The sequence below is a fragment of the Phalacrocorax carbo genome, chromosome 1 (assembly GCF_963921805.1).
Source record: "Phalacrocorax carbo chromosome 1, bPhaCar2.1, whole genome shotgun sequence".
NCBI lineage: Eukaryota > Metazoa > Chordata > Aves > Suliformes > Phalacrocoracidae > Phalacrocorax > Phalacrocorax carbo.
Genome location: NC_087513.1, coordinates 95,822,459 through 95,847,729, shown reverse-complemented (window position 1 = coordinate 95,847,729; position 25,271 = coordinate 95,822,459). Strand labels below are relative to the sequence as shown.

The 25,271-nt window shown below is 40.7% G+C and overlaps 1 protein-coding gene across 6 annotated transcripts in view; it reads left to right on the top strand.

The window, feature by feature from the left end:
• CBLB (Cbl proto-oncogene B) overlaps nucleotides 1–5,126 on the top strand; it is a 136,112-nt gene extending 130,986 nt beyond the window's left edge. For all 6 annotated transcript variants that reach the window (XM_064467902.1, XM_064467870.1, XM_064467878.1 and 3 more), the window contains one exon: nucleotides 1,285–5,126. In XM_064467902.1, coding sequence (XP_064323972.1) covers nucleotides 1,285–1,547 — 263 coding nt within the window. In that variant the 3' untranslated portion in view covers nucleotides 1,548–5,126. The remainder of the gene's footprint in view (nucleotides 1–1,284) is intronic.
• The last annotated feature ends 20,145 nt before the right edge of the window (nucleotides 5,127–25,271 follow it).

The following is a 25,271-nucleotide window of genomic DNA, read 5'->3' as shown; positions in this document are numbered from 1 at the left end:
GCTTATCTTCTCTGAATTAAGAAATAGAATTAAAACTTACAGCAACACTGTCATCTGAATGCATGGAAACCACTGAGAGAAAAATACACCTTTGTTAAACGTTCACTAATGTGAACTATTTTCATTCATCTGAAGTATTTAATGTACTCAGCTGAATTACGGTTCTGCTATCCAGTGTTATGGTAAGGTAGTGTGTTGTAACAGCAGTACTAGAAATACAGCATTCTTTCATCACTAAAAAACTGCCTCTGAAGTATTTAACACTGCAAAATGCCATTGCTGTCAGTGTAAGTAAACAGGAAGTATTACAGCCATAAATTCCTCTGATTTATCTATCAAAGTCACTGTTGATGATACTTTTTAGAACCCTTTTTGAAAGATTAAAGACTTTTTTTTTTTTTTTAATACTTTGCTCTTGAAAGTGTTTCCTACTCTATGCCTGCTTGTATTTAAGCTTCTTATTGTGGAATCAGTAAGGATAAAGAGGTTTCAGTAAAGTACCAAGTGTACTTGAGCACAAAACTCTTGACTCTGAAAAGATTAGGAAGTTTGAATATTAGCTTTTTCATCAGAACATCATGATTCTTAGCACCAGCATTAACTGTGAAGGTAACCTTTCCATAGAAGTGAAGGAAAGGGGAGATATTTCCAAAGGGGGACTGGAGAGGAAGGGTTGTGCGCTGTTCTCACCATTGAAAATAACTGGACTAGAGTTTTTTTATGAGAAACCAGTTATTTCTGTGCTTACGCATAGCAGCTATGCATGAAATGAACTCCAACTGACTGAACAGAGCCTGCAAGATGTACCGATAAGTGAAGGATTTTTCTCACTCACGCATATTTGGCTGGGTTCCCCTTCTGCACAACCTATGGTCCTGAATAAAACTGCGATTGGATTGATTTGTTTGTTTCAAACAGACTAAGAAAAAGTTCTCAAGCAGTGGGTTGAGAGTGGAGAACCTTTAAAATTTTGACTGGCCATTTTCACCATCTTTGCTGTTTCGTTATGCTTTCTTGTTTTTTCCAACTTTGGGGCATTCACATTGTAACTTGCACGTTCCTATCACATTATTAAAATAGTATTTCACTACATTATTTCCATTTTGGATGTTCTCGAGGAATTCAGTTTCTGTCCAAATTTTAAAATGAAATGTATTGCGAATTAAAATATCTCTTTATGTTTCTTTAGAATTCTACTTTTTAAACTGTTCGTGAGGCTTCGCCTACCTATAACACTATTTTAAGCCAATTTAGAATGATTTCTATCTCCTTTATTTGAAACAGATAGTTCACAAGCACCAGCCAGGCCCCCTAAACCACTTCCTCGGAGGACTGCACCAGAAATACACCACAGGAAAGCATACAGCTCTGACAGTTCCTCGGAAAATGTGGATGCGAAAATTGCAAAACTTATGGGAGAGGGCTATTCCTTTGAAGAAGTCAAGAGGGCACTTGAAATTGCCCAGAATAATGTTGACGTGGCCCGTAGTATTTTAAGAGAGTTTGTCTGTTTTCCTCCACCGGTTTCCCCACGTCTCAATCTATAGCAGCGTCAAGATATTCTTGGAGCAAGTGAATTCTGCATATACGTGTGTGGACTGGGGAATGAGAGGAAGAAGAAAGAATGGAGTATTTTTCTTTCATCCTTAGCAGAAGGGTGTGTGTTTCCAGCCGTTTATCAAAGGCTCATGGCTGCTCTGATCAAGACTTATAAATATGCTGAGGCTTATGTATTTTTGCTAGCCATACTTTTTTAAAATCAGGGTTGAACTGACAAAGTAATTTAAAGAAGTTTACTTCCCTAGAACTTCTAATCTGTGAAATGCTTTTTCTTGTTTACAAGTTGGCAAGTTACGGTTTTCTAGTTGATGCCTGTACTATGTTCCTATTCATATTCCCTTGTACTTGTGGTCAGTTCTGCTGTAGCATTCCCAACAGTTTCCATGCTGGCCACCCCATCAACTAAATCATCACTTTCCAGAATTTCTGTGTTCGTTTGGTTTTTTTCTCTTACAAGATGCTTTAATTGTTTTTTGCATTTCAGCTCATCAAATGCAAAAAGTATGTGGCCTTCACTACTGATTTTTTTTCTTCTGAGATTCCTTTGCTGTTGAGAGAGGAAGTATCTGAATGTAAAATGCATTATTCTGTCTATGAACTGCCTTTTCAAAGGTATTTTGACGGTAATGTTGGGCAGCTTTCTGTTTAATTCCATGACCTGTAGTCCTCAAGGTCTTTTATACAAGGTTTCCACAAAAAAAAATCCCAACCAACAAATAAAACACTTCACGCAGCAGCAATATTGAGTTCTGACATGTAAAAGCTCTTTCCAATTTGAGTATTTGATTGCAAATGTTCAAAAAAGCCAAATGCACGTGATAGTACTGTCTTTCAATTACACACTAACGGCACCAATTCTCTATGACCTATGTAAACTGAAGCGTGCCAGACTAGAAGGAATCTTTTTGAATCACTGTATTCAGGTAAATTCCAGTTCTAGCTTCTGTAAAGTAGAATGTGGTTAATTTTCTGTTTGACTGATTATCCTGTGGTTCGTTGTGGCTTGGATCAGTTTGTATTAACACGGAAACTTTAAATCTTTGATGCACTGTTAATTCCTAATGCTACTGTAGCAATATTTTTTACAAAGTTCTTTGGTAACCTCCTCCCCTGCACACTTTATTACTCTCAAGTATGGTTTTAATACCCAAATTCATTCACTCACTTTCCAGCTGCTTAGTTGGAAATGCATTTTTGCTTTACATGGTTAGTGGTACTCCAGGCTTTGATGTTTTATTTTTGAGCCCAAATTGATGCAAGCCAAATCAAAAATCTTCCCAATTTTAGGCAAGAGAGAGAAGACAACTCTGTTCTTAGTACACTCAAGAGTCCAAATATTTCCAGAATAATTCTTAAGATTGCTGCTTTCTTGGTTTTTTGAAATCTTCTTTTATTACTGTTGAAAAGATTGAAACCATGTGGTAGTTAGAATATTTTTCATATTTTGAGATGTGACCAGTATATGAGAATTCACAGCGTGCTAAGTTGGGTGTGAGATATGTATTTATTGTTCCCTTTCAGCTGTCGGTGTTCTCCTTCACTCAGCGCAAGTGGTAAAAGTTACATCACCTACAGGATCCGATCTCGGCAGCCAATGCATTTGCTTTAAAGACTTTTTAAAGACAGCAAATGGCTGAATTGCAGGATGCAAAATAACGGGGAACACCCAGTGGAGATTACTGTGATATCTCAAAGTCCATCATTTCATCAAAGAACCTATTCTTAAAACTAAATAAATTATTTTGTATCATCACAAAGCATACTATGGGTATCATTAATCTGCTTCAGTGATAACAGATGATCAGGAGAATTCAGGGTATAGGGAAAAGCTTCTGTTCCATTTTGATTTAAGCAAATGATTCTGAGTTTATGTCCTAGAAAAGGGCATTTGCATCTTCCTTTAAATGTTTATTCCTTATGAATTCCTGTGGATTCCATATTCACAGTTTATGAAAAATTTTGGTTGAAATTATATTCTGTGCTTTTAGTTCAAGTAAATATCTTTCCTCTGTTTTGGGGGGAAGTTTTGTGTAGCCGTGAACTCTCTTCTTCATTTGTTTTGTTTACAACATCGCTCTAGCATTTTAGCTAACTATAAATGCAAAATGATTCATGCTATTAAATTAAACACTGGAATTACTTAAATGAGGTTCTAGCAGAACTGCCAGTATAGCAATGACCCAGTGAAAAAAGAGCGCTTTACAAGGATAAGCAAACAATGTGCAGATTGAGTTTTGAAATTTTGAGTTGTAATGAAGAACTCATTTTCTCATTTTTATGCAGCAGTTTAGTCTAAGTGACAGCCTTATGTTTCAATTAGAGGCTGGAACTGTTGCCTGATAGATAAAGGTTTTTAAATTTTTCCTCCTTCTTTCTCATTGTGACCACCAGAGACAGTTTTTTTTTTCTTTTTAGTATGTGTTAAAAAAAAAACAACCCTTGATGAGCAATATTCTGAGTGGTAACTTGACCGGAGTTCCATTAATCTTTAAATGAGTGTGCTAATAACACTTCTAAATAGTGGAACGTGAAGACTATTTCAAACTTGTTTTGGTTGATAGTTTTAAAGTCAAACAGAGCGAAATTGCTTTGCTAGAGTGTTGCTGTTTACTCTGCAGGAATTAATAGGCTTAAAAGAAATTAATCTGGCTACAGTCTAGTTCTCTAAACTTATTTTAACCTTTGAAAGACTTAAGGCTTTGAGCCTGGCAGTGCGTTATGCACATATATAACTTTAAGGAAGACTGACTTCAGTGAGAGCGCTTGAATGAACAAAGTTGGATAAACTCAGAAACATGCGCTATCATATTTCTTCCAATTAAATGTCATTGCAGGCTTTAGACCATCATTCTGATGCCTGTTGGCCTCACGTTTTGTGTCCTTTTGGCTAAATGGCTGCATTTTAAGCAGATCGGTTGAATCAGACATTGAACAAAGTAAGTGGGCATCATCAGCATGGGTCTTACCCAAAGACTATGAGTAGAAAAAAAATTGAAAGAGTGATAAAATAAATGACTTTAATGTGATTAGCCATGTTAGTGGCTTGGCTGGAACCCTAAAATTGCCACTGGTAAAATTTGTTCAAGTTCAGTATCTTAAGAGTGCATCTGGCACAGTTCTTTTTCATAATGTGAATTTAGGAAGCTTTGTACCGGGATCATTTCTTCTGTTATATTTCTCTCATTTTCAGCTTGAAGCTTTACTTTGCACTGATGACTCTGACCTGAAAGCATTTAAATTTGTGTCTTAAAACTTGACAAATTTTGAAGCAAACGAATACCATATTCTAAGCAAATTCAGGTACTATCTGTTGACCTGGAATTTAGCTCTTTTAGGAATGGCTTCTCGAAAAAGGACTTCAGTAGTTTCCATTTTGAAGGATTTTCTTTCAAATAACTATTTTATCTGAAAATGCCTTTTATAAACTTGTCTAACGTGGCAAACTTAGTGACGTGTTCGATTAATTTATATTTTATTCAACATTCTTTTTAAATTTTGGTTATTATGTAAGCTCAAGTTCTTTATCTGTTCTTGTAAGGTATTTTATAAAATTAATGTTAACAGAACATTGGGTTGGTCCATGATTTTTTAAGACTCTGTCTCTCTTTTATTGAATATTATTAATTTTCATATGCTGCCTTAGAAACATAGCCTATCCTGTGGAAGGGTTTTAGAAGCCATTGTTTTGTAAGCCAGAAAAATGGGCCCTTGCTCTAAAATAAGGTGAATCATTACATTGAGACATTTGCTTTATATCCCCATGCATTACTTCATTTCTAGATTTCAATAGTAAAAATCTATAAATTAGCAGTGATTTCGGAAGGAGAGGTGATAGTTGCATGGCAGAAAGATGATAATCATTAAATATTTGGTATCCAAAGTGGTGAACATATAGTCTGATTGTACATTAATTTACAGGATTTCTTCCTTAAGGATATTTCAGTAAGCTCACACTGATATTTCTTTAACACCCTGTGCATTTACATTCTCAAGCATTGTACTCCTAATGTAAAAAATATTTTAGGAGTGTGAAACATTTTTTTTCTGTTACTATATTCCAGCATTCTGACAAAAATTTAGGATTTCTAACCACTCTACTATGCATGACAAAGCAGCTATTACTATTTAAAGCCCTACACCATTCCCTGCAGGTCGGATTAGCCCTTCAATGAGATTTTTCATGGTACTTTCTTCAGTCTATGTTAAATCCTTGTCCATTATATAGGTCACTAGTCATATTACTAAGTAGGGAAATTAACTGTTTGGTGTACTATTGCTGCCTATTTCTTTAATTTTTATTCTTCCGATGTGAAAGACCGCTGTCGCTTCATTGTGTTATGATCAAATTTTAGCAGCTGGGTGCTCTAGGAACGATGCGGGAGTTTTTGTTTGGTAGACTCAGTCATTAATTCTGTACAAGATACCTGCCTCCGCTTATCAGTTGCAATGAGTCTCCATCAGGAAAATAATAAATTTAGATTTTAGAACACTGTGTGTTACTTTGGCACCTAAACAGTCCATTTGTCCTTAGATGATTTCATGCCTAGCAGGGAAAATTCTTGTTGAAAATGTTCTAAATCCCAGATCTCTTAAATCACAAAATAAATCCTAAATTTGTGAAACTTAATCCCATACCTTTCCTGAACATCATAAGGAATTTAAAGGCCTCAGAATAATATGAACCATGACAAGATTCTTGCTTCCTAGACCTGCCAGAAACAAAAGCACAAACTCATTGAATACTGATCTTCTGACTGTGAAGCTGCTTGCATCTGTCTCAATCTGTAAAGGAATCAGCCAGTCTAACTACAGGAATACTTGTTTGGAAAAAAAGTCAGCTTTTTTTTTTTTTTTTTTTTTAATTGCAAAAACTGCCATGGTAGCCAGCAAGATGGGAGAGGAGCAGAGAACTACATAGAAGAAGATTCTGTCCTAACAGTCCAAGCCCCTCTCTCCTGTTGATGTACAAGATTTAGCTGTTTTGAACTGCCTGAGTGTCTGGTACAAATGAAGGAGTGAAGGAGTACTTGTTAAGTTTACTCCAGTCTTCAATTACTGTGTCCTTCTCCAAGAAGTTCTTTAAAAGACATGCTGTTTTGGAACAGGATGCCGGGGTCTTGGCAGCAGAGGGAAGCGTGAAGCAGCACTCTGCTCAGACTGTTTTTTGTTGCTAGCAAAACAACCAAAAGCTTCAAACAGATTTAAGTGGCAACACCTCTGTTTTGAAGCTCCTCATCTTGTATTTTGAAGGGTGTGTATATGTACATGCATAGGTACATGCTAGTCTGGTGAAGCATGGAGGAGAGAGTATTCCAGCTGATGGCAGCCTGCGGAGTTCAGAACTAGGCCGTGGTACTCACCTCCGCAAAATACCTGCTCCTTTTGGATAGCTGAACTGATTCTGCAGAATAATCAAGCTGCTACAGTCATCCATATTTTAAAAGGCAAGTTTTTCTCCCTAGATAGCTGGGGAGGTGCATATATTTACTCCAAAATAGATAGTGTTCTTCTATGTGTCTCTGTAATGATTAGGTCACTGAAAATAATAAATACTCCTTAGTTTTCATTGGGCCTAAGGAGAACTTGTCCTTGATTCCAATTAGCAAATTAATAATCACTGAATTTCAAATACTATACAAAGAGAAGTAAGTCTGCATCGTCAGCCATTCAGAAATACCTCAAGGTGGTGGCTGGCATAGTTTTCTGAAGCTATTTTCTTGCTTGAACATATTACTTTCAGATGTTTACTCTTGAAGCTTACATGTTTATTACCAGTTCAATATGGTCCTTATAAACTTCTTGGACCATTATTTCAAAATTTTTATTCTCTGTACTTTTTGCTACAGCTGTTATCAGTAATACCTTTATTGTCTAGGCTCATACGCTGAAATTCAAATAATCCTGCTCTCACACATCCCAGCCTGGGCCAAGTTCATCCCTGCTTCTGTCCCACAACAGACGCATTACTTTGTCTGCAGCCTCATCTGCTCCCTCTAAGACTTTTTCCTCTCTTCCTCCTACCCCCAATCTCTTCACAGTGACACGACCAGCACATGCTTCATCTCGGTAACAACAGACACTGACAGTCTCCCATCTCAGCTTTCAACCACATCTCTGTTTTCTTCTGTAGCCCCTCATGAGTGTTCTGCTAGTCTTGTCTGTCTCAATCATTATACAGATCTTCCATGCCATATCCAAATGGGGCCCCTGTGAGCACAGTTTTCCAATATGGGTTCAGAATTCTGTGAGAAAGACTGTTTTCTTTGTTACTGTCGCTGGCATTTTTTCCTGTTCCCTTCTCGGCCTGGAAATAAGCTCTTGTGTTTCATGATTTGTTTGTCAGGGGCGGAGATGAAATCCACTGCTTATTTCAGCAGATCCCTATTCTGTTTCTGAGACGTGAAAAGAAACCAATAAAGACAACCTCTCCTAATAACAGTCCTTGTGTTTGAGATGGCTTGTGTCTCAACGTGACAGTTAAGAAGTTTGTCCAACAAATGTGGCTCGTAGCTTGGAAAGCCACAATTATATTTGATTACTTCTAGTACTGAGTGAGGTGCAGGTTGAAGGGGTAAATTCTGTAGGACGTGCCAGTGAAGTTGGGAAGTAACTTGCAGATAAAGGTAACTGATTACCATGAGTGGCCAGGATAAAATATTGACCCTATACCTTTGGTGTCAAAGAAATAAGTATCATGTAGCTTGAAAATTCTTAGACCGAAAAGGTAAAAATGCAGCATCTGAATGATTCCACCAATAGACCCCAAAAGACCTTTATTCTTCATTTGTCAGGTTGTGGTGATGATGATAATTTTGTAGCTTTTATGTGAACCAATATTTGTGAGCACCACTGTAGATAAAGGGTTCCTGGTTTTGCGTGCTGCTGCCTGGCAGGTGCACGTTATAGTTTTCCCAAAATCTAACAGAAATGGACAGTTTATATTAGGTCTCGTACAAATGTCGACTGCCCGCCTGGAAGAGATCAGCCAGAGACAAGACTGCTGGATGGTGAGGGAAGGGTTGAGAATGTACAAGCTAAGTGAGCAAGGAGGTGGTGAAGGTGGCATGTTAGAACCATGATTTATCTTGGGAGAGCAGGAGTAGCGTAATGGGAAGAGGAGGGAGGGAATAGGGTTGAAGGGGAAAGTGTGGAGTGAATCAGGTGAGAGAAGACAGGTAGAAGTTTGGAGCAAACAGCAAAAAGCAGAAGGAAAAAAGTCTGACATCTTAGAAAAATGTTCAAGTGCTTCAGAGTGTGGGTGGAGGAGGCAATTTGTAGCATGCAAGGGTGCACTGCAGTGGGGGAAACCTTACCGTGTTTGGGTCACAGCATAGTCACGTGACAAGGGCATTACATGCCTCCATGTATCATTTCTAGGTGACCTGCACAATAGTTAATACCCTTATTTTAGCATTTACCCTCACACTAGTAGTCTTCACCCCCACCTTGCTGTGGTCTCTGGCACAGCTCTGAAATTCTGTGTGGCAAACCGCTCAGTCAGTTCTAATAGCAACATTTTTTTGCCAGTGGTTTAACGTGGTGGTTTCCAGGCCCTTCAAGGCTTTTCTATATGTTTTGAGCTTTAGTTCTAGCAAGACGACCATTAGAAGTAAACAAAGCTAGCTTGGAGTTAAACAGATTTGTCTTCAGGCATGGCATCCTTTCCTTTGATGTGTTGGTGTTGCTGAGTAAACAGTCTCTGAGATTATTAGAATAGGCAGAGTCTTAATTGTATCTGTGCTTCGTTTTTATTATGTTAGATGCTGGCTGACCAGGGCACCACCGCAGGCTCTGAACAAGCCATCAGATTGGCTCGTGGATCCCTTTTTAACCACATCCTATAACAATTCTTAAGGGCCTGAGACCAAATTAAAATTATCTGTGGCTTCATTCAAAGATGTTTTGGGTGTGCTTTTCACTTTTTGTGGCTCTGTAACTTGCTGTATTCACGTGTGGTGCCATGGACATAATGCTGTAAAATTCAACCTATCGTGAAACACCTGTCATTTCCATGTTTATTTAGGGATTCATATAATTTGCTTTGTGAAGTGCACAGGTTCCTATGATGGCGTGCACGGGACAAAGGTTAATTTCTTGCTAGCGATGAGTACAGCAGTGTGAACTAACAGCGAATACACAGAGGCTCCTGTTGACGTACAAACTATCTTAGCAATGTGGATTGGTTTTTCTTTGTTGAGCTGAAATTTATTTTTCAGTCATCTGCCATTATGGGACCTTCTGTTGTTTGTACTGTATCATCATTGTATTTGAGCTCCCTCCACTACAGTATTATCCACAGCTCTTGAGAATGCCCGGTCTTCTCCCTTTCAAGACTGTAGCAAAGTCTGTCAAGATAGCTGAGATGTGTAGAGGGGGGCTGACTGGTTGGCTGATTTGTTAGTAGAATGTGTTTGTGGGATAAAAGGGATTTCAGGAGAAGCACTCATTTATTCTTATTATTATTATTTTAAGAGAATGGATTTTATGGTAGAAAAGCTTTTAATTTCAGTTTTCAGAAGTTATTGCACAACCCTTTAAAGAAAGGAAGATGCTAGTAGTATTCTTCCTTGTTTTTCAAGGTATATATTGAACAGTGGCTTTGAGGGAGCCACATATTCTCCAATTATTTTGTTTCCTCCTTGGTTAATCAACAACTAAGAAAACTTCTGCTCCTTATACGGTTTGTGAAATTATGCCAACCTACTGATGCTTGTCCAACAGTTACACTGTTTGAACAAGATGTTGTTATCTCTTGGTGGCAAGTCAGTGACAACAGGACAAAAAGGTTTATCAGAGGAAATAGGGGAAGGAGGGATGTGACAGAGGTACCTGCAAAGGAAGAAAATGTAAACAGGTGAAGAAAATACTCTTAGGAAAATAGAAAGAAAATCGTTCATAAGATGACCATTCCTTCACCAGTAAATTGAGAAATGTAAACAGCATTATTAGCTAAAACACAAATGGTGGTAGATAATATGACTTAATAATTCTATTTAATGCTGTGTTAAATTAACAGGAAATCTCAGAAAGAACGGGCCTTTCATTTGTTCTTTATAGCAAAAATATATTTAATTAACATCTTCTAAGATGAAAAAATATTTTTAAAATTAAGTGGGTTTGAAATTGATACTGAGAAAGTTCACCAAGTCTTGCAAATTAATGACTAAGCAAAGAAAACCTCATTTGTCATCTGGCAGTTTTGTATCAGAGCCCAGTATGGAGAACCTGTTAAATCTAGAAAATGTTGAGACTACAGCAAAGGACCTCCTCTTAAGTCTTGGGAAGGCTCATAATACATGTGAATAACAGGGTGTATTTAATCTGGGGCTAGAACTGTGTGTTACAGGAATGTCAATTTAATCCTTACCCAGCCATATAATTCCCACAATATTAAGGGTTGTACTTTATCCTATATCGAGTGCCAGCAGCCTGCAGTCCAGTTACACATTCATTCTTCCTCCATGCAGAATTTGCAACAGGTTGTTCTTTGAAATGGAAGGTGGTCTTTTTTTTCCTCAGCATTGAAATCTGGGTTTCACTTTTCAATGGAGTGGTGGAAATAGTTTTCCAACTACAGAGCAGCCTTGCTCTGATTTACACTTTGTGCTCATCATTGGCATTAAATTGTACGGCCATCGGGCATGCTGAAAATTGCCATTGCACAAATACAATGAAATTATTTGGGGGGCAACTGGGATACCTCACTTTCGGGTGGTACAGTTTCAAGAGTGACTTCCTGATAGTCCAGCTTATTTTAAGATTTCTCAACTGGCGCGCTTAAAATTATCTGTGCATCTAAAATCAGTAGCTGCTTTTGGTATCAAAATTTAAACGTATTTATCCAGGGAAAATCTGTAAAGTGCTCTTAGTAGGTGTTCCACTGTGTAGAAGGCAGAAGGGGGAGGAGAGAGGGGAGGGAGATGCCCTCTTTCTAGGTCTGTGTCTGTCTGTTATATTATTCTCCCTAAACTGTAGAGGTTATATTTTCTGTGGTACTAGTAAAGCTTGTGTGAGTTCTGCTGCTCAAGAAATACAATTTATGTGTTATTTCACTCAGTTTCAATACAGAAACACATCTAGAGACTGCAGAAATTTGTAAGCCAGGCCGGTAGGGCAGTTTACAAATGTACAAAGGAGAGCACTCCTTCTGCATTTGTGTAAGAACTTGGGAACAAACTGGACAATACTTCATTTGCATGTCTACTGAATAACATGTAGAGCAACGGAGACTCCTGGAAAAAAAATAGCCTATAATAAGCTTAGAAATGCTTGCCTGATCTCTGGGCTGCATGTCAGCTAATTTGAAGCTGCAACGACAGTGGGCTTCCTTGGATTAGAGAATAAGAAAGAGGGGGAAAGTCCTTAAGACTTTGGCACCTTTTTGCATTCTACGGTTGCATCAGTGAATTGGGCCTGACTCAAGCCAAGGGATCTGTTTTACAAAGCCATCTCCTGACAGGAGGAGATGTTGCTAAGACTTGCCTTTGAGTTTAGAGAGAAATTGGACTTTGAGACTGAAACTAAAAATATCAGATAATAACAGGGTATTTGGTTGTGCAAGTTTGAGTGGGGGTTTGACAATTATTTTCAATCCTTTAGCTTGAAGTTGTTCGTCTTTAAACTCTGTTGAGTAAAATCCATGGTTTTTGACAGGTTTGTTCCTTTCCCCATTGGGAAGGGGCAGGGGGGCGGGGTGGGGCTTGTTTATTTATGAAAGCCCTGTCAGATTAATTTGGCGGGGGCAGGTTCCACAAGATTCAGTGCGTGTGGATTTTGTGGATTTCAAAATGCTTTGAAAGTTATTTTAGGAATGCTGATACCAGAACTGTCATATATAGAGGAAGGCATCCTTTGGGTGTAGTGTCCCTGTGGCAAGCAGTAAAAATTATATGAAGATGGCTTATGTCTCTAAGAAAAATATCTCAGTAATTTTGCTGATTCTTTTGTTTATGCTGTTAGAGCATACTATTTCTTGAGAAGCGTAGTTGTAGCTTAATTGTATGAAAATTGGAATTTAAATACACATCATAATTGTAGCTCATTTATTTGCACTTTTGAAAGTGGAGGTTGGTGTTATACACAATGCTGGAGAAGGCAAACTGGAAGCCACAAAACAGCGGTTCCGTGTTCTGTCTAGAGAATCAGAAATTCCCCGTTCTGCAGCTGAACTGTGATCAATGGGAGATAAGCCAGGCTCTAAATGATGGAACAAAGCGTTACAGGGTCAGTTTTATTGTTTCTCCAAGCTCTCTCATTGGTGATTTTTGGGTCCTTTTGCAACCACAAAAATTTTATTAGTTCAGTTTAAAAGAAGAGTTAAACCATCATGCATTCAGCAGGAGATGTCATGAAAAGTTCAAAGGGTAGGTGAAAATAATGGCATTTGCCTCCCTGTGCTGGGAAAACAAAATTCACGTGGGCCAAGGGACGTGATGAGGGCCACCTCATTTTGTGGGTGTCTACAGTTTGTTTCCTTTCTCCCTTAACTAGTCTTTTTCTTTAATAGTTTCTCCTCCTGTTTATCCAGATTTTCTCTATGTGATGCAAGTGGCAGTGTTGTCTACATTCCCACTGTACTGGGATATAGGGTCTCAGAAACAAAGTTCCTCATGAAGCACTTGCTGTGGTGTAAGGAGAAACAGGAGGCTAGAGCTGAGTGGCACAACAATGGCCTTCTGCATATTAACAGTGGGGAAGTGAAAGGAGAAACTGCTTAGAGGGAAAGGAGGTAAAAAATGTATTGCTTGATAAAGTGTTAAACTGAAGCTGAAAGAAAAGAGAAAAAATTGTCAGTATGTGTCCAGCGCAGGAATGTGGGTTTGCAGAAGTATCAGAGGCAAGTGTTGCTTCCCAGATACTGCTGGAATAGCGTATGTTAAAAGGAAGAAAAACATGTATCAGTATCTGCCCTTCTGTTCGGTTGTAAGATGAACATCTTTGTCTTAGCACCTACGCCCACCAATATGCACTTTTTATTAGAGACCAAAACCAGTTATCCTCTAACTGTAATATTTATCGCCATGGCATGATATGGTGATTGTCATTTTATCACTGTATGGATTGTGCTAATTTTATTGTATATATGTTTATATAGATCTACTGGTGCCAGCTGGTTTATTTACTTTCAAATACCAGGATTGTGAGACTGTGCAATGGTTAAAGTACATAAAGTACTTGCAGCATTTCAGTACTTAAAAGGGGCTTATAAGAAAGATGGGGACAAACTTCTTAGCAGGCCCTGTTGTGATAGGACAAGGGGTAATGGTCTTAAACAAAAAGAGGGTAGATTTAGACTCAATATTAGGAAGAAATGTTTTACAGTAAGGGTGGTGAGACACTGGCACAGGTTGCCCGGAGAGGCGGTAGATGCCCCATCCCTGGAAACATTCAAGGTCAGGTTGGACGGGGCTCTGAGCAACCTGATCTAGTTGAAGATGTCCCTGCTCACTGCAGGGGGATTGGACCAGATGAGCTTTAAAGGTCCCTTCCAACCCAAACTACTCTATGATTCTGTGATAAAGGCCATATAAGGGAGGAAAGTTTAATCTAAACGCAGATCCAAACAAGTCTGTCTGGGATCTCAGTATTTCTAACATACCTTGTTCAAGCACTTAGGACTCCAGCTCTTGCTGTAAGTTTCTATTTCTTAGGCTTCTATCAGAATACTTAAGTCAGTGAAGGCTGACTTCTATGTGACTCACTTCTGTTGATTTAAAAATCAGATAGATGGAAATAATGTACATATGCCAAAGACCTCATGGTCTGAAATAACAGACAGTTAAAAGCTGATGATCTGGGCTAAAGCCATTAGAAGGAACTTAAGCTCTGATTGATCTGTGTATCTTGTTTACATTAAGCTTTTCTCCTAGTATAATGGAAGAAACTTTTGCTTCTTATTCTGTTCTAACCTATCCTCAGGCAAACTTCTACTGCCTCGAAGTCTAACTGCTGACAACTTTATTCCCCCTCCCCCCAGCCCCAGAGGATGTGGAACTCCATGAGGAAGAAGCTGTCCAGATGTTGACACCGGGTTTGGCCTGCATTTTTTCTCACCTTTGAGAGATTAGAGAAAACACAGAAACGAAAGATATGTTGCTATCATTCCTGCTGTTTATCTCATCCAGGAAGGAGACTCTTGCTACAGTGGTGAGACATGACCCCATTGAACTAGACGCTGGACAAATGAGGAACGCAGAAGAAAAAGCTAGGTCCTCTACGAATAATTTTGTCCCTAATGTAAGGTGGAAACATGTATTAATACCCTACTGTAGTATCAAATAGGAATAAGATAAGGGAAAAAATGAGAAAATAGACATGTAGGGGAGTACAAGCAAAAGAATATCTTGATGGGCACCATTTCCTCTATATCAACAACTGTGAAACGTAGCATGGGAATTTCAACCAAGAAAAAGTTTGTATGGTCTTGAGATACCTTTGCAGATATTTGTGAAATGCAGTTAGATTCAATTTGCAGACACTGGGAATATGGCGGGGGGGGAACTCTTCATACCTTTACAAACATTTAGGGTCTCCCTTAGAACTTCCATTCTCTCCTCCAGTCTCATTCTCAGAAAAAGCAGATACACATTTTTGAATTATACTCTTACAGCTCGCTTCTCTTAGTGTCCAGCTAGTTGTCCGCCCTCAACTTCTTCAGTCTCATGCTTCACATTTTTCTCCTGGATCATCTTGAACATTCCTATATATCCTCTAAGCTTCCCTCATCCCCTTTTTTTGTTCATTATGAAATTATTCCTCTGTTATTAAGACTTTCCTCAGTAAATTTTTAAATTGTGTGTTCCCACCCTTGCTGGCTATTGCAGCCTAAGTACCTCAGCTGAGCCTCTCTTCAAGATCCTGACATGTCACACTGTTACCTTCCTCCTCCTGTACAATCTTCAGTGCCCAGGAACATTCAGCACTTTCCTTCTTTCTTGCCGCTTCTGTCTTCCACAGGGAGTATCTGTCATCTCATTAGCTGCTGTTCATTACCTGTTCCTCTGCTGTTTGTGGCGTCCTGAAGTACCTGGCTTCTTTTAGCTGCCTGGCCAGCTCTGTAAGTGTTGCTTTAAGTGCCGTCATTTCTTGCCTGGACAGTCAAATATCAATGCAATGTTGAGAACCTTAAGCTTTTAAATGTGTCAGTGGTTTGTTTCCTTTTTAGCATCTGGCAGCTGGAATCATACTTGTCTGTGTGTTTCTATAGTGCTGTCACCTTTTCAGTTTTCTCCGTGATGCTGAATTGGTAACTCCCAATCTATAGGTGAAATGCTTGATTGCAGGAGTCTCAGGTTGTGAACATGTGGGATCTCTCAAATCAAGTTAAATAGACTCATGGGGGAGTCTCAGGAAGAAGGCGTGCTGTGGGCTTTGTGGCAAGACATGAGCAGTGGCATGGCTGCTGAGGGGGTGGACTGTCGACTGCAACTGACCGCTGCTCTGTGTTGACTCCAGAGGAAGGCTGCTGTTCAAGGCAACACTAATGTGACTGCTTTCACCAGCCTGAGATGTTGTGTTTCCCTGTTACTTGAAGGGAGGCTACAAAGTTGAGGGAAGTGCAATTGCTGGCTGGGCGAGAACTCCCATATTATTCCTTGCATCAGACCCTGTGCTTGCCTTATTCTTACCTGCTATGAACCAGGTCCTTAGGGAAACAGGTGGAGGGGCACTGTGGTGTGCCACCTGTGGGAGCAGTTTAAGCTGGTGATCTTGGCCTCCTGTTATTAAAGGAGAGGCTTGCTTTCTTATTTTTTTTTTTTTAATGAAAATGCAGATATTAGCATGCCCTGTGGGTTGTAGTAAGGTGTGATAGCCAGGAAGACTATGGTGCTAGCTGTTTTCCTGAGGTGAGTCAGAAGATACAAATGATAGAAACTCATCTACTTGGCTGGGTGATTTCCTCCACAGTGACTATAAATAACCTGTAGTTTCACTTTAAACAGGAGCCCACTGAACTAGACATGTGAAAAACAGGTCAAATGTGTAAGAGCTTACAGGTTGCAACAGCGCAGAGAAATGATGTTAAAGAGAAGGGACTAATTTTGCAGATTATATATCTATATAGATATAGACTGGGAAAGTAAGTTTTTTTCTAGGTGGATTTTTCCTTTTCTACAATTTCTTTTCATCCACTTTTTAGCAATTCTTAAGTTTTATAATGAAATGTGGTATGTTTGTGTGCTTTGAAATGATCCGGCTTCTACCTTGTAACAACTTGGTTGTTACTCAAGAGCAGAGGATTCCAGCTGGTCACTTCTGTTTGAAAAGATTGTTTAATGGTATGCCACCTCTTTCATGGGATATCTGCACTATTTTAATTTACTTTTTAAAAACATTCTTGTGCATTGTTTGGCCACGGGGGGGTTAGTATCTTGACTCTGCCCTGGAAATTGCACCCCGAGTGCTGTCTTTCCTTACAACACAATGTTCGTATTATCTGCACCCTCACACTTAGTGACCCCAATGAGGGGTCTTTTTTTGAGAGCGTGTAGGTCAAGCAAGAACTTGGATGCTTTCCTGCTCCTTTTGTCTAATCACCTGTGCCAATCACATGCTTAAGGAAGACTGGAAGTCACATCACTACCCAAATCTCTGGCCATGAGATCAAAAACGAATGGGAGACAACGATCAAATAAAGCAAAGCTGAATATGGAAAGGAGGTAGAATTGCAGCAGCAGTGAAGATAAAGGGTAAAATTATGGCATGTATATAAGGTTGGTGGGAGAGATTTATAGCAATTGAGATGCTTTGAAGGAAATTTAATGATGGGCAAAAAAAGGCTTTTGCTGGAAGACTGATTCTTTCTGCTTCACTTTCTTTCAAGAGAAAAACTAGCCAGAGGGAGGCTTTCCAGGATGGAGATTAGACAAAAGATAAACAGGCAGGAGGCAGTGGAAGGGGAAAAGTAGAAAGAGTCTTCCTGCTTGTGGCTGGTTTTCTTAATAAAAGAAGAAACAACAAGCAAAAAAGAGTCCAGGAACTGGTTGACAGGTGGATGCACAGCTCTTCTGAAGGTGGTCTAGCGCCAAGGTATGGCCTGCCTAGCGCACTTAGCCTTACCCAAAGACATGCTCTTTCCAAACCTTTAGTGTCTGCCTTAGTTACTGACTCAGCACTGATGCAGTATCTCTAATGCTCCCTTGCACCCATGAGGACTCTCTCTTTAGCGCTGGTTTCATTCCATTTTTTCAGCTTTCTCTCTGTGAAGACTTTTCCATCAGAGTTCAGAATTACTCAAATATATGGATAGTGATTTCTCCCCTTGACTTCAGAACGGTTTGACCAAAGTCCTACTAAAAGCCTGTGCCCTGTAAAACCAGGGGCCCAACTGTGTCCTCCTCATAAGGGGCTTTCTGGTAAGCCGAGTTGCACACATCTGCACAGGCCCAGGCTCTGTGTGTATACACAGCCCTGCCCAGAGTTTTTCTGAAAAATCCAGCCCCCTGCAGGTTTAGGCCACCATTCTGTGCGTGGGCACGGGAAGACGTGAAGGGCACATCCTTCTGAGTGTACAGGATTTACTGCACGTGTCTAGTAAACCCTGAAATCAAACTGTTCCTGAAACAAAAGGCTGTTTCTGCATGCGATCTTCAAGTGTGTAGCAAACAGAAGAAAAATGGGCGTTCTGCAGGATCGCTTGCATGCGCAGACGTCTGCGCCATGCCTGTGCCATAGCAGGCAGCATAAGGGAGGGGAGAGGGGAGCTGTGGGGGTCTTGAGAGAGAGCACAGCTACAGGAGAAGAGGCTACTTGGAGCAGTGCTGCAGGGTGAATATTAATTGTCCCAGCAAGCTGCACGTAGGCTTGCGGCTCATATTCGGCTCACCTGTGTTTTAGTGCTGTTCAATAGCAAAAGGACTCTGGCCAAGTGGCAACGATCCTCTACAAGGTATTAATCTGAGACACTATAGGCTTGGCTTTCAGAGACGCATCCATCTCCTCTTTTCTTGAGCTTGAGTTGCAGTGTTGCATGCTCATTTATAGCAGGGTCTCAAATTATAGAAGAAAGTTTGAGTTCTCATAAATGGCAGCCCCACTTTTCAGCAGCTATTTCGTGAGCCTAGTGAGCCTAAATCAAGGCAGTGTGGATTAAACTGCCCCACTAATTTTCCAGCTCACTATTGGAGGGTGTTTGACAATCTAAAACTCTCTTACAGCCTACAAAATGTTGTCTTTTATTAAAATTCCTTTGAAATCTTTATCCATTATCTTGCCATTTTGCAGAAAGTACAATTATGTCCCAAAGTATGGTTGAACAAGCTCCGTTAAATGGATGACAACTTCCAATCCTCTTCAGTAAGTAATGGTTCGATTTCTCTGAGTTTTTTTTCCCCCCTCTTCCCGTTTGATATCTCAGGCCGGAGAGCAGTATACATTCCTACCAATCTGAATTTAAATGAAGCAGACAGCTAACTTTGATTTGCCTCTGTTCCTTCCCATCCACACAAACTGGCTTGTATTAATCATATTAATAAAAAAGGCATTAAAATTACCAAGTTCTAAAAAGGCACATGACAGTGATATTACCCACCAAGTTACAAGTCATTGTGCATGCATATTAATTACAAGTTGTCTAAGATTTCAGTAAAAGCTCAAAGGAATGACATTTTCCCCTGTATGTTGTTTTTAATTTGGAAAGCTCCCTTGTAATGCAAGATGTATCCTGTCCTAATGCGGTTCTCTAATCACAGCATGCTTTAATTTTGATAGATGACCCCCACATGCTTTAAATCCACTAAGATTTGCTGTAATTAGAACGATTTTTTTCTAATATTTTGTTTCCTGAACTATCCATGGTGACATCCATCTATCATCAGATGAATTTGTTTACTCATTCCCCTTCCAGAAAAAATGAAAAACCAACTAATTTGTAGTGAGAGCTTATCTTTGTTGCTACGTGGTGGAGGGAGAATGTTATAATTTATCTCACTCTAGTCACTGCTCCCTTGTTTTGAGGGATTGTGCTCTGAAGAAGTGCACATTTTCCAGAAATGTTCAAAGCCCTTCCCCTCCCTCCCCCAATCTCCAAGCAGTAGCACTGCCCCCACAGGAGTGCAAAAGAGCCTCCTCATCCACTCTGAGTGCCTGCCAGTGGAAATCTGAAGCACAAGGTAGACTTCACTAGGCATATTTTATTCCCTGTTCCACGTTTCCCTCTCCGTTTTCTTTTTACTGTAATGCTTCCTTGCACATAGAAATCTAGTGTGTATTTTCAGCGTAGAATGTTTAGTAACAGTGGCTGTACAAAACAAGAAAAAGCGTTGAGGATGTTAATCTCCTCTCGTCTCCCCAAAGCCTGTCCTCTTCTGTCCTCCTTGTGTCACTCCTTGTCTGCCCTTTGCAGAGCAGCGTATCCTTTCTCAGTGATGTTCCACTGTCTTGCTGATGGTTGCTGCTGTTTACTCGGCCGCTTTCCCTGACCTGTGTTTTCCCTTTCGCCAGCCTTTTCTTTCTAGTCTGAATTTGCATGTTTAGCCTGCTCTTTCAGATCTCTGCTCTCTCCTCTCCTTTCCCGCTCCTCAGCTTTTCTGTAGGCTTTAGAACTGCCCCTGATTTTCTGGAATGCATTTCCCTCTCCTTTGCCACCTGCACCCCTTGGCTCCCTGATGTGTCTGATATTGTTGCTCTGTAGCGTTTCCTCCCGTCTTCCCTTCAGAGCCTCTTTTTATGAGGTTTCCTCCTTGCCCCTGACCCCCAGCCACCTCATCACAGCCAGATGAATACCAAAGGGTAGGATGCTCTCATGCTGTCGTGCAAAGCAACAGGCTGCTTGCCCTCAAATGCACCGCAGCTTTATCAATGCTTTAGCGCAGGGAGAGGCAGGAAAGGAAAAAGGAGCGCAGCTGGCAGTTAAGTAATAGCTGCCAGCCGCAGAGGAAGCAGCAATAACCTTGCCTCACGGGGGATGGTGGCTAGAGGATCAGGCTGTAATCCAACACATGCCTCTTTCTGGAGGACACGTGAGGGAGACCTGGAGCTCCAGCACACAGTGGGACTGATGTGGGAGATGCTAAGTGTAGACCGGAGTGCCATCTATGGAGGCACCCTAGCCTTTCCACAAGCACAACATTTGCTGAGCTTTTGCTCATTGGTGGCTGGTTTTACCCATTATTGAAGAGGTGGCAAAACCCGACCCCAGCAAAACAAGATGGCAGGTCTGTACCACTGCTTGCCAGTGTCTGGACTTAGGCAGTCAGCCCTGGAGGGTTCTGACTTGAATAACTGGGGGAAAAAAATGCTTCCTTCCTGGGCAGGTTAATAATCAGATCATATTAACAAGTAAAATTTGATTAGGCTTCTGATTCGGAAAGAGTAAGCCAGGAGTTTGAAGCTTGTTGTGTCAACAGAATAGATTAGCTTCAGTCGGACGTTCTGCTTTCAATAAGAAACTGGTAATAAAATTATAGCGTCTGACTTCCTCGTGAGGTTCTGAACATGATACAGGGCTTTGAGACAATCATTAAATATCACAGGACGTGCACTGGGACTTAGTCAACAACCAGGCAGAACACTATCAAATCAATTAATTGCAATAAAAAAATAATAATAAGGGAGGAGGGAAATCTTTGCTTTTAGTGTATGAGGCAAAACTTGTATATTTGGAGAAATCTGGTAGGTTGCTGTCATTTGCCCGAGGCGACCACTCAGGAGGGCAGAGGTTTCAGCTGAAGGGCCCTGAGCTCGCTGTTGTACAATGCTTTATTTTTCAGACCATAGGAACATGAAAAGTGGCTAAGCCATCACAGATTGCAGCCCCGTTCAATGCTGAAAAAATTCTGAACAATTCTGACAGTTGAACCTTTTTACCAGAAAATGTTAAAATAAGCAATGTCACCGGCACCTTGTGAACAGGCTAATTACACCCAAGAAGCAACTGCCGACATAATGTTACCTGGAATGGCAATGGAGTTTGGGTTTTTACTGAGAACAGATTTTAGATGAAAAGGAGAAAATAATTCTTGTAATCTTTTTATTAAGCCTGGGAACTTTCAGCCAGGGTTTAGAAATGGCTAGCAAATCTCCACGTACTAAACTGGTGTCATTTTGCTGTTCAAACCAGCGACACAGAAATTCGGTGTGTCAACTGTTAAAACCATATTGTAAATGCGTCACATATTTAGAAAAATAAACAACGCTTAGCTTACTTCTCTCATCAGAATAGGATCCGGTGACAGTGTGATTAATCGTAGGCTGTTTGGCATCAGTAGGGGGAAAAGAAACCTATTAACGCTGCCTTGCTCTCCAGGCGCTGAGGCTGTACTGGAAGGAAATGATCTCTGACGTGAGGGAAGATGGGCTGCTAATTCAAAAAGCAAAATTCCACCTGCTGTCAAGAATGATTAGGGATCAGAAGGGTACATTTGTGATGATTGCTTGATTTTTGTGGCTAATAAAGTTAACTGTCTACAGTCAAACTCCCATTAATGTTAACTGTGATATTTTACATTGCACCTAAAATTTTCCCCTGCCCCAGATGTGTTCAAGTGGGACAATTTCTCCCTGGGAGCACGCTTACTCACACTAGCTCAGGCACCAGAAGTGTGAGAGGGTGAACATCGCTCTCTGCTCAAAGCAGCAAGCTCAGCGTCTGCCGGTTACTTCGGGCACTGGTGCAGCTGGCTTGGGATGCTCGCTGCACAGCGCTTTGCTTTGCTGCATTCCCGGCATAGTTAACGCTGCTCTGTCGCCTTTATTTGGGGGGTAAGGGGGTGGAGGCAAAACAACGTTTCTGCTGCCTCTTTGAATTTCAGTGTTGTGGATTTAAATCAACTCATTTTCTGTTCTACATTACAGCTAGGCTACCTCTGTCTGTTGCACAAATGAGTCCTTTGGCCACGACCTCTATGGATTTTGCCCTCCCTCAGATCACTTTGAGTTAACCTATGGGAGGCAAGATGTCCTGCTGGAATACCAGGTCTTGTATTTTAAGCTCTCTGCAGGAAACCTGCAGATTGTCCGAGGCACACATCAGGGGCAATGCTTTGTAATCCATCAGCTAAGCGAGAGCAGGATGGTGTATGCCAGTGGAAGCAGTCAGGACAAATGAATTGCCGTCATGTGCACCGCACGCTCTTCGTGCAGGAGATAGGAAAGCGCTTGTACTTAACTGGAACCAGTATCAAGGCTCAAGTAGAGCGATTTGTCTGAGCAGGCAGGTAAGCTGAAGGTAACTGGTGTGAACCAGGGAGCTGTAGGGGAGCCTGTCTTGCAAGGCCGCCCTCAGTTAGGTAACTGTATCAGTAATACCAGCTAAAGCTGAGATTGCTGCAGTACTGATATCAAAACCACTGAATTTGGGTAGACGCCTCAGAATCGGGACCAATGGGGAAGAAGTAACTAGAAGCAGGTTGTTCGTTCGGGAGGAGACTGGCTGGAGAAAAGGAGGGACAAGGGGAGCAAAAAGATGGCTTCAGAAACGGAAAAATGGAAAGTGAGGTAAAGATCAGGTAAAGAGCAAAGGAGGGCAGGTTTTCCAGCAGTAAGAGTATGAACTTTTACAGATGGTAGCGTAGCCGTCCCACCCGCCCAAGGCCGCCAGGATGCCGGCGGGAACCCTTGGGGCTACTCCCTGGACTCCCCGTCAGCTCTGCTTTGGAAGCACCTGGTGTAGGAGGGTGGAGCCAAGAGGGATAACTTTAGCACCTTAATGCTAAATGGTGTGGGGAGGGAAGGGTGATGGATTTGTGTTTCAGTAGTAGTTGTGTGTGGCTAATAGGATTTAACAGTGATAAACGGTGGCTTTGTAGCTGGGTGTAATAGCCAGCCAAATAATGTAAATGGATAACAGCAGTCTGTTTATTAGTTAATTTGGTTATCTGATTTATTAATTATTAGTAATGTGTTGATTAACCAGTAAGCATTGTAGCCTCTATCAGTTATGTCTCAAGCTTGCGATGTAAAGGAGAGTCAGACCCTGAGGCAACAACCGAGCAGGTAATTCTTACGAAACTAGACCTTGCATGACTGTGTCTCTGTAGAACCTGAGGCAGTCAGGAGGTGCTGCAAACACCTTCTAAGTATCAGTCTGATTTCTCCTCCGCTTACGCTGGCTTCCACAGTGGTCTGCAATCTTTTGAATTTTTCCTTACAGGTGATGTATTTGATTGAAAAGCTCCTTTATTCCCAGTTGTAGCTCATTAGCTCCTACAGGGTCAAAATTGTCTTGCTCTCTCATGTGCCCTGGTAACTATTTTGGTTCCAGTCAGTGTGGTACCCGTTTCAGAGTGGTGGGGTTTACAGATTGTTACCCGGATCTTTATAATCAGCTTTCCAAACCTGTTTGGATACTTGTAACTGCTATTGCAGACAGCAGGTTTGGTTTTTGTTTTTTTTTCTGGGTAGCCTGTTACTTTTTCCTCCTGTGAAATTTACAGATGTTGTTTTAGTTCTGAGAAATTCTTATTCCTGATTTAATTTCCTTTGAATCTTTTCTAATGATTCTTGGTCAGCTTTAACGTCTTCTGAGTCATTTCATTATTTGTTCCATCTCGGTTCCTGACAGTTTCTGTCTTACCACCTCTGCCCCGCTGTGCCAGTTTTTGAATTAAGCAGAATTTAGTGTTCTTCCCATGTGGATGAGCATCAGTAATACATAATGGGTGTGCTATTCGTGATACGTTCACACCAAATCTTTCTTCAGAATGGTGGAAACAGAGAAACTGTTTCTCCCACTTAGAAATTCTCTCTCCTGTGCTGTTTACTATAGCCACGTTCACTGTTTCTTTGGCCATGCCTCTTCCATATGCCCAGCCAGCAACAAATGGCCGTGCCTCTTATTTCAAGTGAATTTATTAGGGATGGTGAGTAATGCATTTTTATGCCGGATTACTTACTATACACGTGTCTTGCGTCAAGATCTAGTTGGATGAAAGAACAGAGTGCATTAAAGTATCATTTGAGAAGGGTTTATTAGTTAATAATACCTTGAAATGCACTTGAATTCTTTTCCTCATGTAAATTTACGTAAATGGTTTTGCATTGAAAGCTGAATTATTATAATAAAGGCAGTATTATGTATAGTGAGGAAGCCGAGCTGTTTGGCTTTGATCACTGTATCGCGCAGAGTTGAAGAGGCTTACCCTGTCCAGCCTGATTATTTTCACAGATCACAAGACAGTTTGTTCTTCTCAGTTCACCTCTGAACGCCGAGATGAATTGTACTGACTGGGGAAAGGCATACATTTAAAAAGGTCTCTTGGTACCTACTGCTAGGTTGAGGCTGGATTTGTGCTTCAGCAAGCTCTGCTCCAGGTGCTTCTGCTGGTTTGGCCATTAGACCTTCCTTAAAACTTTGGAAGCAAATATACCCTGCTTGATGCCAACTCTCTGCACCCTGTCCGTAACGGTTAACGCTACTTTTCAGTGTTTCAGTCTCTGTCCTGCTGCAGCTGGAACTAGAGGGATTTGTTAATTTGTCGAATTTACCTCTGCCCAATACTATAGACTCCTCCCTCTCTGGGGCTTATGTACAGAGATGTTAGACAAAGCTTCTTCCATTGGAGCTAAAGGTGGCCACTAAGGGTAGCAGCTCTATAAAGGAGAGCTCTGACTGCCTGGCTGTTAGCCCCTTTTAGCTAGTGTAAAAGCAGAAAAGCATATAAATAGTGAGGACAGAGCAAATGTTTGAATAAACGCTCCGGAGAGAGCAGCAGAGCTAGCACTAGGATGGAGCACTGCACCTGTCTACGGACTACATCCTTGGAGGGCAGTGA